General features: G+C 41.3%; 1 protein-coding gene across 2 annotated transcripts; it reads right to left on the bottom strand.

Annotated features, from left to right (window-relative positions):
- On the bottom strand, positions 1–13,516 carry LOC135879754 (alcohol dehydrogenase class-3). 2 transcript variants are annotated; one of them, XM_065405816.1, is made up of 9 exons: positions 13,437–13,516; positions 9,686–9,787; positions 8,541–8,682; positions 7,793–7,880; positions 5,661–5,880; positions 4,578–4,838; positions 3,698–3,833; positions 2,618–2,756; positions 1–260 (listed from the first exon to the last, which is right to left on the bottom strand). In XM_065405816.1, the coding sequence occupies exons 1-9, from the start codon at positions 13,446–13,448 to the stop codon at positions 236–238; spliced, it is 1,125 nt and encodes a 374-aa protein (XP_065261888.1). In that variant the 5' UTR covers positions 13,449–13,516; the 3' UTR covers positions 1–235. The 2 variants fall into 2 exon arrangements, with proteins under 2 accessions (XP_065261888.1, XP_065261887.1); XM_065405815.1 differs by lacking the exon at positions 1–260 and adding an exon at positions 2,108–2,406.
- Between the last annotated feature and the right edge of the window lie 510 nt (positions 13,517–14,026).

Raw genomic sequence — 14,026 nt, 5'->3', positions numbered from 1 at the left:
TAAAACATTAATTTCATGACCACAACCAGCATTAGTTTCATAACTGGATTTAGTATTTATCATTAGTCTGAGATCAGGTTACCTATGATTTAATAGAGACTATGATCCTAAAGCAGATGGTTTTCCCATCACAACTGAATTTTCTCTCCAGCTGATCCTACACGTCTTCAAACAGCTCCATTAACTAGTAGACACAGCATAGTCCTAAGACTGGCAGGTTCCATCTTCCGGACCCTTAAAATTTCAGGACACTTCGAATGCTTCAACAAAGGAAAAAAACAAGACAAAAATAGGTATCAATAATAAGACTTTCACCTCTGTTTTTGAAATGTTGTTTAATCCTACATCTCATCTAAGAACAAGCCTCCCATCCTCCTCTCTCTCAAATTAATATTTCCTTTTTTTAATCTGAGTTATCTGGTAAGTTGAGAAACCGGTCAGTCATGTTGGTTAATGTCTTCAATTCCCTACATTATACTCTTTAAACGCTCACTTCAAAGATGTAAATATGTTCTTCCACACTAAATTTAGATTTGAGAATATTTATAAAAAAAAACCTATACAAGTTCTAAAGTCAATTTTCAGTATTTGTGACCGTTTGTCAACTGAGTCAAATGGATGGCTTTAAATGCATTTTCTTCTTCCACAGCCTGAATTTAAAACAGCTTTCTCTATTTAAATTTCAGAGGGTGCTTACATGGGAGCACAGAAGTGCACTAAATAGTTATAAATTGATACGTTTTAAGTCTCATTTCCTACAAGTTAATTGGATATGCGTGGGCAATGCAGTGTCTGCAGTTGTCAGTGTTAGAGAATATAAAATTTAATTACTAGTAAAAAAAAAAAAAAAGTTTGTCTGATTCCTATCATGTCCACCAATTGATTTTCCCCTTCTCCATTTATCCATGCTCTTAAGAGGTAGGTGACCTGGACCATTTATTAATCCTGCTTTTATTTCTAGGGGGAAAGATAGCTATTTCATACAGATTGTTTAGAAACTCAATTAGGAGTTGGATTTAAAGCTCTCACTTACTATCCTGATGAATTCCCAGTAGTCTGGCCTTTGACTTATAGGCATGGAACTCATCAGCTTGGAGAACAAAACTTAATGCTATTTCTAAGACTGAAACTGGATGTTGCCTTTTCCTTTGAGTTAAACCTTCTTAGGCTCTAAGTCACAGCTGTGGATTCTGCCATTGTGTCTATGGACAGGCTCTCTTCTCCTTCACGTGCAAAGAGAAATGTTATATAAAATCCATGAGTGGATCCAGCCTTTGCTTTACAGGGAGAGAACCAGACCATCCCTTTCACAAAGGTTGCCAGGGATATACTATGACTGGAACAGATCCTGGACTGTGTATTATGCTTTTGTGATATGTCGTTTGGTATTCACCAGGTGGCAGAATTGCTCCTGCGCTGATTCACAATCTATAAATAATGTTCATGTTTTTTCCTTCAGGCTTGCACCAAGCTCAATGAGAGCCTCAGTTCGCCTTTCCTGAGGAAAAGTGTCTTGAATTTACTTATTGCTATAGCTGAAGCTTGCTTTGCAAACGGCAGCACAATTTTGCCATTTACCTGAGCCGAGAAGAAACTCCGGGTAAGATAACATGGGCAGAGTTAAGTCACAGCCAGTGACTGAAGGTTCTTTAGTTCTGCCTCCAGTCACATGTTAGGGGGAAAAAATCCATTGGTGAACAAGATAAGGACAGAACAACTCCAGCATGTTAATAAATGTAAACTGGACATTAACAGCTCACTACCAGATGATAGCTAGGTTAGATTCAATATTAACAATCAGCCAATTATTTAAAATACATTGAGGAACATGAAATTTAAATCTATTTAATGAAGTACAGTAGACTGAGTTATGAACACAGGCATGGAGGTGGTTTGTATCTGAACAAAATTTTGCTTTTTCAGAAGTTTACAACTGAACATTGACTTAATACAGCTTTGAAATTTTATTATTCAGAAGAAAAATGCTGCTTTCCCTTTATTTTTGTAGTAGTTTACGTTTACCAGTGCTGTACTGTATTTGCGATTTTTTTTTTTTGTCTTTGGTCAGCTGCTGTCTGATTGTGTACTTCCAGTTCCAAATGAGGAATGTGGTTGATTGGTCAGTTTGTAACTCTGAAGTTCTAGTGTAATCTAAAATGCTAACTGTTCTGAATTAAGTTTGAGATTTTAATATCCAAGTACTTTCTTTTGTTATTTCCTTCTCGGTCTTTACTTTTATTCTGGTGCTTGAAGTTAGCTTTTTTTATTTTTGTCCTTTATGGCTTTAGTTCTTTCTTTTTCCAGTTTATGGTTTGTTTCCTCCTCTGCTCAAACACCAACCATTGTAATTTTCCTTGCCTTTCACCTGTCCCCACCCAAAATAGAGGTTGATGTTGCAGCACTAACCTAGGAACAGGGAGTGAGCAATGAGTTTCTCTAGTTGTGTATGAACACACTTACTGCATGGCACTTCACACAGCATATCTGAAACACGAAGGGGATGCATGGGTAGGGGGAGGAGGGTCAGAACAACAGGTAGCTAGAGACGAGGAACATAGCAGTGCCCTACAAACTATTGAGCTATTCAATGTTACGGACATAAGACATTTAAACCTACCTCTTCCCTGCATGCATCAGTTCAAAAGCCTCATTAATTTTGTCAAAAGGCAGAGTGTGAGTCACAAATTCATCAACTTTGATCTTTTTTGACATGTATTCAGCCACCAGCTTTGGTACACTCTCTACACTCTTCCAACCTGAAAAAAAAACAAAAACTTTTTTTACCCAGGAAATTCAAAACCATACTAGGGCAGAGGTAGGAAATAAAATGTATCAACCCTGCCCCCCAATAGTATTAGTCATTAAAGCTCAGTTTTCTTTGTATGAGAGAGATCCTGGGATCATGTCATAATATCCATACCCATCTGGCTGTAGAATAGCACTGGAGTAAAGAATGCACAAGTCCAGCTAAAATGACCAGTCAAAATGGAGGTCCTCATTTGTGAAGTGCATTACTTTTCACTGCAGGGATCTGTGTTCAATGTCTAGCGGAGATCACCTCAGAAAACTGGCTCTGAGCCCTCTTCCTGTTTTACATTTGTGTATTTTAGAACGAGACCACAGCACAGCTTTGTCTTGAGTGGAAGAGAGTTGCATAAAAATGGCACTTTGCGAAGACTCCAGCAGCTTTTCATTCCTGAATTATGTCTAAACAGTTTCTTCTTAAAGGATCCCCCGTTTTACTGTGTAACCCCCCCCCCCCCCCCCCAAGCTATGCATCCTCACAACAGAGCTCAATGATTCCATTTGCTCAGTGACTAAACAGTGCAGTTACTTACACAAACATGTTTACATTATTCCCCATTTCCCAGGTGAGCCGTTCTTGTTAATGCTCAAGTCTTCAAGTGATTATTTGCACCTCAACCATGATACAGCTATAGAACTGCACAGGAGAAATTCTCCCATTATGGCTGCTACTTGCATTTTAAATTCATAATGTGCAACAGAAGGCTGATCATTTACAGCTTGTCTGTGGGGGACAATTATTTATAAAAGGTTATATTTGAAAAAACAGTATCACATTCACTAAGAATGACTTGATAGGAACCAGTTTCTCGCACAAATACAGAGGAAGACCGTACTTTTCCCCTCTTTTTTTTAGTAGATAAGAGAGATTATCAGTCTGCCAGAAAGTTACCTCCAAAGGCAGTCCCTTTCCACGTGCGACCTGTTACTAGTTGGAAGGGACGGGTAGAGATCTCCTGACCAGCAGCAGCTACTCCAACTATCACACTGACTCCCCAGCCTTTGTGACAGGATTCCAAGGCAGCCCTCTTTAGACAGAAAAAAATAAAGCTAATCACTGGTAAGAAGCATCTATTATATATTGATGCTATGTAGCCTGACAGATTTCACCATTTTTTTTAACATTGAGAGTAAGTGTCAGTGATGCTGTATCTAGTTAAGAAAAAAATTCTGACAAGTGTATATATAATTTAACTGGTAAAATGGCCAATATTCCCACACCTTGCCCCACACTTTTTTTGTTTGTTTTTAAAACACGGTGCAGTCCCATCTCCCACCTGGAGTCAAATGGAGTCTGTCTATTTCAATGGATGCTGGATTGTACTTCGAAAGAACAACCTGGTCTATGCTGTTACTGAAAGAATTATTTTCCACCTAGCGTTACTTCCTAGCAATATTGTAATTAAGGCATTTAGTTTGTCATGTGGGATGAAAGGTGAAAATATGAAATCACAGGGAGTATATTTGCTGATATTTTGTTTTTCAGCACTGTCAGCGCTTGCATGACTAATTTTTTTCCAATAATTATATTTTAGAACAAAGGCGCTGTTTTCCACCTAAGCAGTAACTTGTCTTTCATTTTATAATTAGGATTGGTTGAAATAGACCCTTTTAGTCTACTGTATAAGTAGTACCAGGCTACTCTCGATAGAAAAGAAAGATGATAGAATGCTCCCTTGTAAACAGAAAGGGGCTTGTCTTTCTTTTAAGGTAATTAACTATCCCAAGTCATAGTTAAACTTCCCTTTCAGTACTACCGTGTGTATGCTTACCATGACACCAACATTCCCAATGCACTCAAAAGAGTAGTCCACTCCACCATCAGTAAGCTCAACCAGCACCTCCTGTATGGGCTTCTTGAAGTCCTGAGGGTTGATGCACTCAGTGGCTCCAAACTCTTTAGCCTTGGCAAATTTATCTTCGTTGAGATCAACGCCGATGATCCGGGAAGCTCCAGCCACTTTACAGCCCATAATAACTGCCAGCCCAACTCCTCCCAATCCAAAGACAGCACAGGTAGAACCAGGTTCCACCTAACAAAGCAAGAGAAATCTGTTCAGGAGGGAGGAAAGAAAAAACACATCCTTCCATGTGTGTGAAAAATCCAGATTATTTAAATATTAAGAAAAATAAAGAATAAAAATCCAAAGTTGCGAGTCATTATCGCGCAGAGGTAGGGAAGTAAGCCAGAGATTTTTCTGGTCTATGAATTGTTTTTGAAGGGCTATAATGGGCTAAGTTTACTCCTTGCCCAAAAGGTGGGCAATGGCTCAGGGTCTCCACTAGAACCGTGGGACGGTTTTCTCCCCCCTTCCCCCAAACAAAGAGGGAGAACTTGACACGTAATGGGATGGTGGCATGAGAACAGGTGGAAGCAGAGATCATTGCCAACCTTGTCAATATGTACAAGTCTGTCCTTACTATAAGGTAACCCCAACTGACCCATAATATCCATCCACAAACAAATCCCTGAACAGTTCAAGGTAGGTCCTCTCCACATCCACTTGCCTCCATCAAGACATACTTCCTCTACCCCACTCTGCACAAAAAGAGCTGGGAGAAGGAGGAACAGGGGTTTTGATCTGACTTTGTCTGCTGAGGCTAAACAGGTGGGAAGCCCAGGTCAATCTTCCTGTTTCCTACTAGGTCTGGCTCCCTGTCAAATTTGGCAGTGGAAGAGGAAGGAAGGAAGGAAGTGGTGAGCACATGTCCCTTCTCCCACTCAGTGACTGTTCCTCTGGTCTTACTTTCTCCAAGCCCAGCCTTAACAGATTTTCATAGCAGTACTTTATTTCCAGTTTAATGTCATTAGCCACAGTTACGGGGAAGAGTGAGTGAGCAGCTAGGCTCCATACCTTGGCAGTGTTGATGGCAGCGCCATAGCCTGTTGAAATTCCACAGCCCAATAGGCAAACTTTATCCAGAGGAGCAGCAGCATCAATTTTAGCCACAGAGATGTCAGCCACAATGGTGTATTCAGAGAAGGTGCTAGTCCCCATGAAGTGGTAAATTTGCTTCCCTTTGCAGGTGAACCTGCTGGTACCATCGGGCATCAGTCCTTTTCCTTGGGTAACTCTGAAAAAACACAATACAACAAATGATATTTAATGCAGTGTCACAGAAAGTGATAGGAGAGAGTCTAGGAAGTGACTTAATTTCCATCAAGTGGTACAGTTTCTGAGCAGTGCATGGAGATTTAGGTACACGATTACCCGTAGAGTCAAAATTTTGAAGACATTTAAGTAAAGCTTGAGTTCATGAAAGTTAGAGACTACAGGCCTGTTGCAATCTTTCTACTGGCTTTAACGGGCTTTGGATCACGCTCCAAAGCCTCAAATGCATTCTTAAGAACTTTGATGAATTAAGTCCCACTGATTTCAGTGGGACGTAAGCACTTTAAGTGCTTTGATGAAGCAGGACCTAACAGCACTCTGACACAGACATTCAGGAAACTACACAATGCCTATAAACCATAACTGCTCTTTCCAACATACCCCACTCCTGCCCCACTGTATCCTCTGTTCTTTTAGTCCCAGGGTATGCCTATGCTGCAATGGTGGGGTATGATTTGCAATTTGTGCAGTCATACCTGAACTAGCTTTACTCTAGCTACTTTGGGTATCCGAGCAGTGACGCTGAGGCAGCACAGGCTTCAGCATGGGGTAGCCACCCAAGTAACTACTCAGGGTTCTGAGCAGGCTTGTTTACCTGCCCAGAGGCACGTACTGCCGTGGCTTCAGTGCTACCGGTTCCCTAGTTAGCCTTAATCAAGCTAGCCTGGCTACGTTTACATGAACTAAAAAAAAATCACATCCTGTGATTGCAGTATAGACATATCCCAAGTCTCTTCTGAGCAGCCTCTGCCAATCCCATCATAGTGGATAGTGGTTTTGTGGTATGCATGAATGGAAACTATGAGGTCATGCTAGTGTTTACTTGCGATTTAATCTGGGTCTGCTAAAATGGTAGCTACCATAACTGCTGGAGCTCTGCTGCTGGCTGAGTGGCTTTCATCAGTGGTTCTCAACCAGGGGTACATGTGGCCCTGGGGGTATGCAGAGGTTTTGCAGGGGGTACATCAACTCATCTAGATATTTACCTAGTTTTACAACAAAAAGGCTACACAAAAAGCACTAGCGAAGTCTGTACATACTAAAATTTCATACGACTTGTTTATACTGCTCTATAGATGATATACTGAAATGTAAGTACAATATTTATATTCCAATTGATTTATTTTATAATTATATGGTAAAAATGAGAGTGAGCAATTTTTCAGTATAATAGGGTTGTGCTGTGACACTTTTGTATTTTTATGTCTGATTTTGTAAGCAAGTAGTTTTTAAGTGAAGTGAAACTTGGAGGTACACAAGATAAATCCGACTCCTGAAAGGGGTACAGTGGTCTGGGAAGCTTGAGAGCCACTGGTTTACATGACTGAGATCTAAACATGCAACAACTTAGCAAAGGCTAACTGAAGTGCATCACATTTTAGGACAAAGACATTTTAAAGGGTAGAAAACAGACTGTGATTCTTGTTTATAAAGGGAGAACTACTGTTCCTTGGGTTGAACATATTGACCACAGCGAGTCATTCTTTCTTCATTCAAAGGGCAATAATTTTCTATGATAAGCTACCACTTGAATCAAACAGAATTTTGAATACATCCTCCATTACTAGATACCTTGACAAATGATAGTATTCATAGCACAGTATCACAGCCACACACAAAGAAGTGAATTTAAGTAAGACCAGAAAAGGAGACCAAAAAACCGACTACTAAGCCTTGAAAAAAGGGAGAAAAAATGGGTATTGCATAACAAACGTAAAACATACACCTTTCCAACTAAGTGACCTTGCTCTGTATTTAATCAGATGGTACATGAAGTCAAAACAATCTGATACAAATTCAGTTAACTTTGTTACATAAGTGAGCTACACTGAACAATTATTGTTCCGTGTGTATCAAGAAAAAAGTGCATCAACCTTATCTTTTGGCAGAGATTGGTTTTAGGGTTCAAACAGAACTTGCATTCTCCACATTGTGGGACGTACAGTGGGATGACTGTGTCACCTAGGGAACATAATGAGAGAAACATTTCACATGACTAGCTGTTTAAATGCTGAAAGGATAATATGAAAGAAACATACACACATTTGGTATGTGGTCAAATGTTAACATGGTCAATACCATGACATTTTAATGGGGGCAATCATTCATGCAGTCTTATTTGTGCATTTGAAGTCTCCAATGCACTTACAAATATAGAATGACAAAGTACAGGTTTTGTAAAGTGCTGTGTATAAAAAAAACCCTGATTCATCTCATGTCTGAATAAACAATTTCCATCTAAAGTTAAACAAGAACAAATAGGAACAAAGATGTAAAACCTATATGGAAAAAACAGAATATCTAGACAGCTGTTATCTCTAATTGTTCAATTGGTTAAAAACAACTGACACTTTTAGAACACAAATAGTTTATCCATACAGTATTACATCATAATCCTGTAAACTACTCTCTTCTGAATAGTAAACCAAGAGCAAATTAGTTAGGCTAGTATTGGACCACCCGCATAAAGGAAAATTTTAGGCAGGTATACTCCAACAAAAACATCACGGCAGCTCGCTAATTCTGCTTTTCAGTGGACAAGTTGGAGCAATTTATTCTCGTGAAGCAAGATTTCCAAAGAAATTAGAAAAAGCGCTTGTGAAGAGTCAAATGTTTTCCTACCTGGTTTTAATTTAGTTACTCCTTCCCCAACACTCTCCACAATTCCTGCTCCTTCGTGACCCAAAATCACTGGGAAACACCCCTCAGGATCAGCACCACTCAGCGTATAGGCATCTGTGTGACAGACAGCAGTGGCAACAACCTAAAGGAATATAATAATCTGAAATATTCTGGAGGTAACGAAGGAGAATCTAAAGAGATAACCGGTATTGAAATATTTTTCCTGGTCAGTAATCCAAGACTAGTGCCAGGATGAATTCACTGATTCTGAAGACTTTTGTAGTAGTTTAACCAAAGTGTTTTTAGCTCCAGCAACTCACAAGATATATTGGACCTGAAAAAATAATCACATTGCTTTGATCTCTGCTTGATTCTCATCCCTTCAGTACTGATGTAAAATTGGCAGCTGCTGGCTCAAGATCTACTAAAGCCAGTGCTCTATGTGATTTGAAAACAACGTGGTACCCCAGATTTCAAATGGGATCAATCTTCAACAGTGAAAAAAAAAAAATCACCCTGTAGAGAGGGTCCATATAACATTATAAGCACCGCATAAATCCAATGTAAGTTCTTAATAGAAGTGTTAAGTAGCACACAGGACCTCATGTGGACTCTTTGCACGGAGGCACATTGCACCCTATATATTAGTTTGGGAGATACTGCCTATTAAAAGTCTTGTTAGAATCAGAAGTGAAGATCTGGAGTGTGCAAGATGCTAATCACAGTGATGAGTTTGAGGTCTGATAAATTATGAACTGAAATAGCTAGCACTGAATGTCACATACAGTTTGAAAAATTAAAATAAATAAATGAATGAGGTCAGGTTTCCATTGGGAAAAAGCACATGTTTCTCACTCAGATGGATTGAAATTGCTACTGATCCCTCAGAACAGCAGTGATTTTTAGGCTTTGGCCCAAGACCAAAATAAGTGTTAGGCCTCAGACCAGCAGCCATTTCATTTTATGCCATCCCAAAAACCAGACACCATCATTTTCTTTAGAGTCTAGGTTTCAAACAAACAGATAACACAAACACTGTAAATTCAACATTTTTTCCTACAAGGGCAAACAAATTATTCAGCTTTATTATTTGGTCTCCCAAAGTACAACGCGTAAAGCAGGCCATAAACATTTGCTTAAGTTACCTTAATACGGACTTCATGTGCTTTTGGTGGTGCAACCTCTACCTCTTCTATAGAGAGTGGTTTACCTGCCTCCCAGGCAACAGCGGCCTTGCATTTAATAACCTAAATGAGAAAGAAGAGCAGAGTTATTGCACTGTTCATTTATAATAATTCTTGTGCACTGGCGGGAAAAACAAAAGAAAGGCTACTAATTTTTGGAAATAATCCCAGATATGAAGTTATAGGTCAGATCCTTCCCTCAACTCCCAATGACTTTAGAACAAAGGGACAGTCGCCCTACATTTGCTTTCAGGAACTTAAACAAGAACCACCAAGACTTAAAAGTGTTATTTTAGTACTTTGAAGACAGTATGTTGTGGTAATGGGGGGGGGGGGGGGGAAGAGTCATATGAAAAATGTTAGATAATGCTAGTGACATTTTAAAATAAACAATCAGCATTTATGTGAGGCACATGGTGTTTTTCTGTAGCTAGTGCCAGCAGTACACATAATCAAGATTTCAAAACTTGGAAAATTCAGTTAAGCCATTTGTCTCACATAAGAGTTTGGATCAACACAGAGGTCAATCTGTTGCCCCCCACCCAGCCTGCTCCCATTGTGGCTTTCTGCAGCAGACTAATGTGGCCTGCACAGAGAACTTTTATGCAATGCATAGGGGATGCACAGATACTTACTTCTGTGTGACCACTCTGCCAGCAGAACTGCCCACAACCAAGACTCTGTGTAGGCTTCAGCATCATGGATGAATTTCACCCTAAGACTACACTGCATTTATTTATCTGAGGAAGCTCACTTTTTCAATCAAGTAGGGTAGAAACATTTTAAAGATAAACAGAACTTAGATTCTTGAAAAAGCAACATTTTTTTGAATCAATGGCTCCAATTCTGCCTCCAGTTACATGGATGCACTTCCAGCTAAGGAAGTCAGCAGGAGTTACATCCATGCAACCAAGAGCAGAATTGGGTCCTGTGAGAATGAGGATCTGGACTGCTCTTAGATTTCCCTTTTTAAAAGTCTGATGAGCTTCAGTTCAATTGTCTGAGGAGCTATGGAAAAATCTTATGCTGGTAGTATATCTGTTAACCTAAATTATTCTCCTTTTTAACCACACAAGGCAGCATCTTTTTCAGTGAAATGCTACATGCAATAGCTTGCCACAGAGGCCTGTTCTAATGAACTTTGAAGCTGAATTTAAGGCTTTGTCTGCACAGGGAAATTGACTGGCATAGCTATAACTATTGCTTTGTGAACAGAGTAATTATTCCAAAACTGAGTGCCAACATGGGGGAGCTATTCCAAAATAGTTACCTTATACTGGAATAGCCATAACAATCAACTTCCCCCAAGCATAAAAGGCCTTTGTTACTTCTTTCCCAGCCCTTTTCACAAACTTCAGGCTAGTTTATTCTGCATTATTGTCTGTATGCATATAATAAATGTGATATATTAACTTTGGGAAAGCAGCTGCATAGAAACCAACAAGTTACACTGCTTTGCACTTGGGGAATTGTGACTAAACTCCTGAAAGTTTGCCAGGAAATCTAGTTAATTTCTAGGGATCAAAGTACAAGAGGAACTGTCAACCAGTAAATAACTTGGGAGTTTTCAATTAAGCCCTTTTCCACAATATGAAAACTGATTCATTCTCTCAAATGTGAGGATTTAAGAGTAAATGTTTTCAAAATGTGAATGGGTATGGATTATTTAAAGAAAGAGATGGCTTAAAAAATAAAAGTTATAGAATAGATGTAGACCTTAATAGTTGGCTGTGAACATTCACTGAACAAACATTACACATCTTAAATTTACAATAAAAAAAAAAGGTAGAAGTTCCTAGTTTTCCCTGCATAAATACCTCTAAAAATAAAAAGCAAAAAAAGGATATGACAAGATATTGCAGAAGGCTCATTCCAAGTACCTCTCAGTCTACAACATGCTGTTCAGTCTAAAAGTGTAGCCTTTATAGAGGAGACTTGAAATAATAGGTAGTTAATGTTTATCCAGGCCCCCGGAATATTAAAAACTGAAATTAGGGAATCAAAGTTTTGTTAAGAAATTATTAGGCTGAAATTTAATTTTCTGTTGCTTCATTGAGAGGCTCTGAAGACAACATTTGAAAAAGGTTATTTGCTGTATTTTTCTTGTTCTTTATTACAGATATTAGCATCAAAACAGTATCTTTATTAATTCAATCAAGCTAGCCCTCCAAACACACAATCATTTTCTGTTTATGCCATTACAGCTGAGCCCACTAGAACAGTTGTAGAAGTTGCATCTTATTTTGGAACAGTTGGTAGGACAAGCTTTCACTGTCTGGGCAATCATTTAATTATTTGACCTACTCAGACAGACTGGTGATGTAGGATGCAGTTGAGGGGAAGAAAGCAGTGTGTAGAGTTAGACTCTCAAGAGATTTTGAAAGTTACGTGAAATGGCCAACTCATTGTCACTGGGTGAACAGTATCTGCTGATCTTATAGCTGTAGAGCAGCAGTTCTCAAACTGTGGGCCAGGACCCCAAAGTGGGTCGCGATCCCGTTTTAATGGGGTCGCCAGGGCTGGCTTAGACTTGCTGAGGCCCCACCACCTGGGGCGGAAGCCCTTGGGCTTCAGCTTTGGCACCCTCATCCAGGGAGCAGGGTTTGTGCAGGCTCAGGCTTCAGTCCCCATTCCTGGGATCCTGTAATAACTTTTGTTGTCAGAAGAGGGTCTCAGTGCAATGACGTTTGAGAACCCCTGAGGGATAGATTGATATACCAATCTTTTTCACAGCAACCACAAAGGGTCAAACAGGCAGACGATAGTAACAAGTTTTCCAACTAATTATGTACCCAGCCTTCCAGATTGATGTATAAATATTTACCCCTTTGGGGCAAACACATTTATAATGATTATAGTTCTTCTTAGGAGTCAAGAATGCATGGATATTTCTCCCTGATCTTATCTGTGCCAGGCTACTTGTCATCTTAGGCCCGCACTCCTGCGGACACATACATGAATAACGTTATGCATATGTGCAATTCTATTGAACTCACTGGGACTCCAGGTCATAAGCTCTTTGGGACAGGACCATGGCATTGTATACAGCACTTAACACCCGTGTTCCCAACTGGGGTCTTTGCCCGCTACCACAACAGAAGTGATAGATAATAAATTCCATGCTGTACTCTAAGCGATGCTGTGTGCTTGCATTGCAAAGCTTAAGAAAAAGCAACAGTACAAGTTAACCTCCTGCAATGGACTCTATGGAAGAACACCGTCGATGTCCAGCTTCCTGTACTGTGATTTAAGGAGGTGGGAGGGATAGCTCAGTGGTTTGAGCATTGGCCTGCTAAGCCCAGGGTTGTGAGTTCAATCCTTGAGGGGGCCACTTAGGGATCTGGGGCAAAATCAGTCCTTGGTCCTGCTAGTGAAGGCATGGGGCTGGACTCAGTGACCTTTCAAGGTCCCTTCCAGTTCTAGGAGATGGAAAATACCTGCTTGCTCTAAAACTCCGGGCAACTCCAGCAGGTCGCCTGCTGGCAGTGCGGATCAGAAGAGCACTGCGGTCGCTTGGGAGCACCCCGGCAGCCCAGCTAGCGAGCTAGGGCACGGCCCTCCTGCACGGCAGCCTCCAGCCTCCCGCCTCCCTCCGCGCTGCCCGCCCAGCAGCCCCCTTCCCCGCCTGCTCGAGCCCCCCCTCTGCCCGGGAGCGCGGCCGCGGGAAGCGCTCGCGTTCCTCCCCTCCCGGGGAACGTTCCATGCGCCTTACCCCGCTCGCCATGGGCCTCCGCAACCGGTCCTCCCCCTCAGTCCTGCCAAGCGTGCTCCTCAAAGGGGCCGCCCGAGCCGGTGCATGCGCGCTCGCTGCCGCTGGAGCCGCCTCTTCAGGGCCGGGCGACAGGCTGCCACTCCCCCTTAGGGCGATGACTGAAGCGTCGCTCCGCCGGCGAGGCGCTGGGCTGCTCGTTTGCTTGCAGCGGTCACCCCAGAGAGGTGGAGCCCGGTAAGAAGCGTCAGGGGAGTCTGCAATGCAAATACATGGGCCCCACAAAGTCTCGCTGTGTTTGAAACGTCAGCAGGACGGTCCGGACGCTAAACAGTTTCCTGGGGAAGGAGGGAAAACGTGACCCCTCACTAGTGTCCCACCCCCACCCCTGTTTGTTTGTCCCTGGGCAGTGTGGCTGTTGTTATTGTGCAGTTATGCATCAGATATAGCAAAACTCACACCTACATCTACAAGCAACGAACGGGGAAACGCGCCCAGGGTGTTCTCAGGGCGCTCTGTGTACAAGCTAGAGGTGTTCATAAGACATGGTGACTGTTCTTGAGGAAGAACTTCCAGCCTTTTCCGTAGGGGGA

The sequence above is a fragment of the Emys orbicularis genome, chromosome 5, assembly GCF_028017835.1.
Source record: "Emys orbicularis isolate rEmyOrb1 chromosome 5, rEmyOrb1.hap1, whole genome shotgun sequence".
Taxonomy (NCBI): Eukaryota; Metazoa; Chordata; order Testudines; family Emydidae; genus Emys; species Emys orbicularis.
Note: the sequence above shows the minus strand (reverse complement) of the source record. Positions and strands in the feature narration are given on the sequence as shown.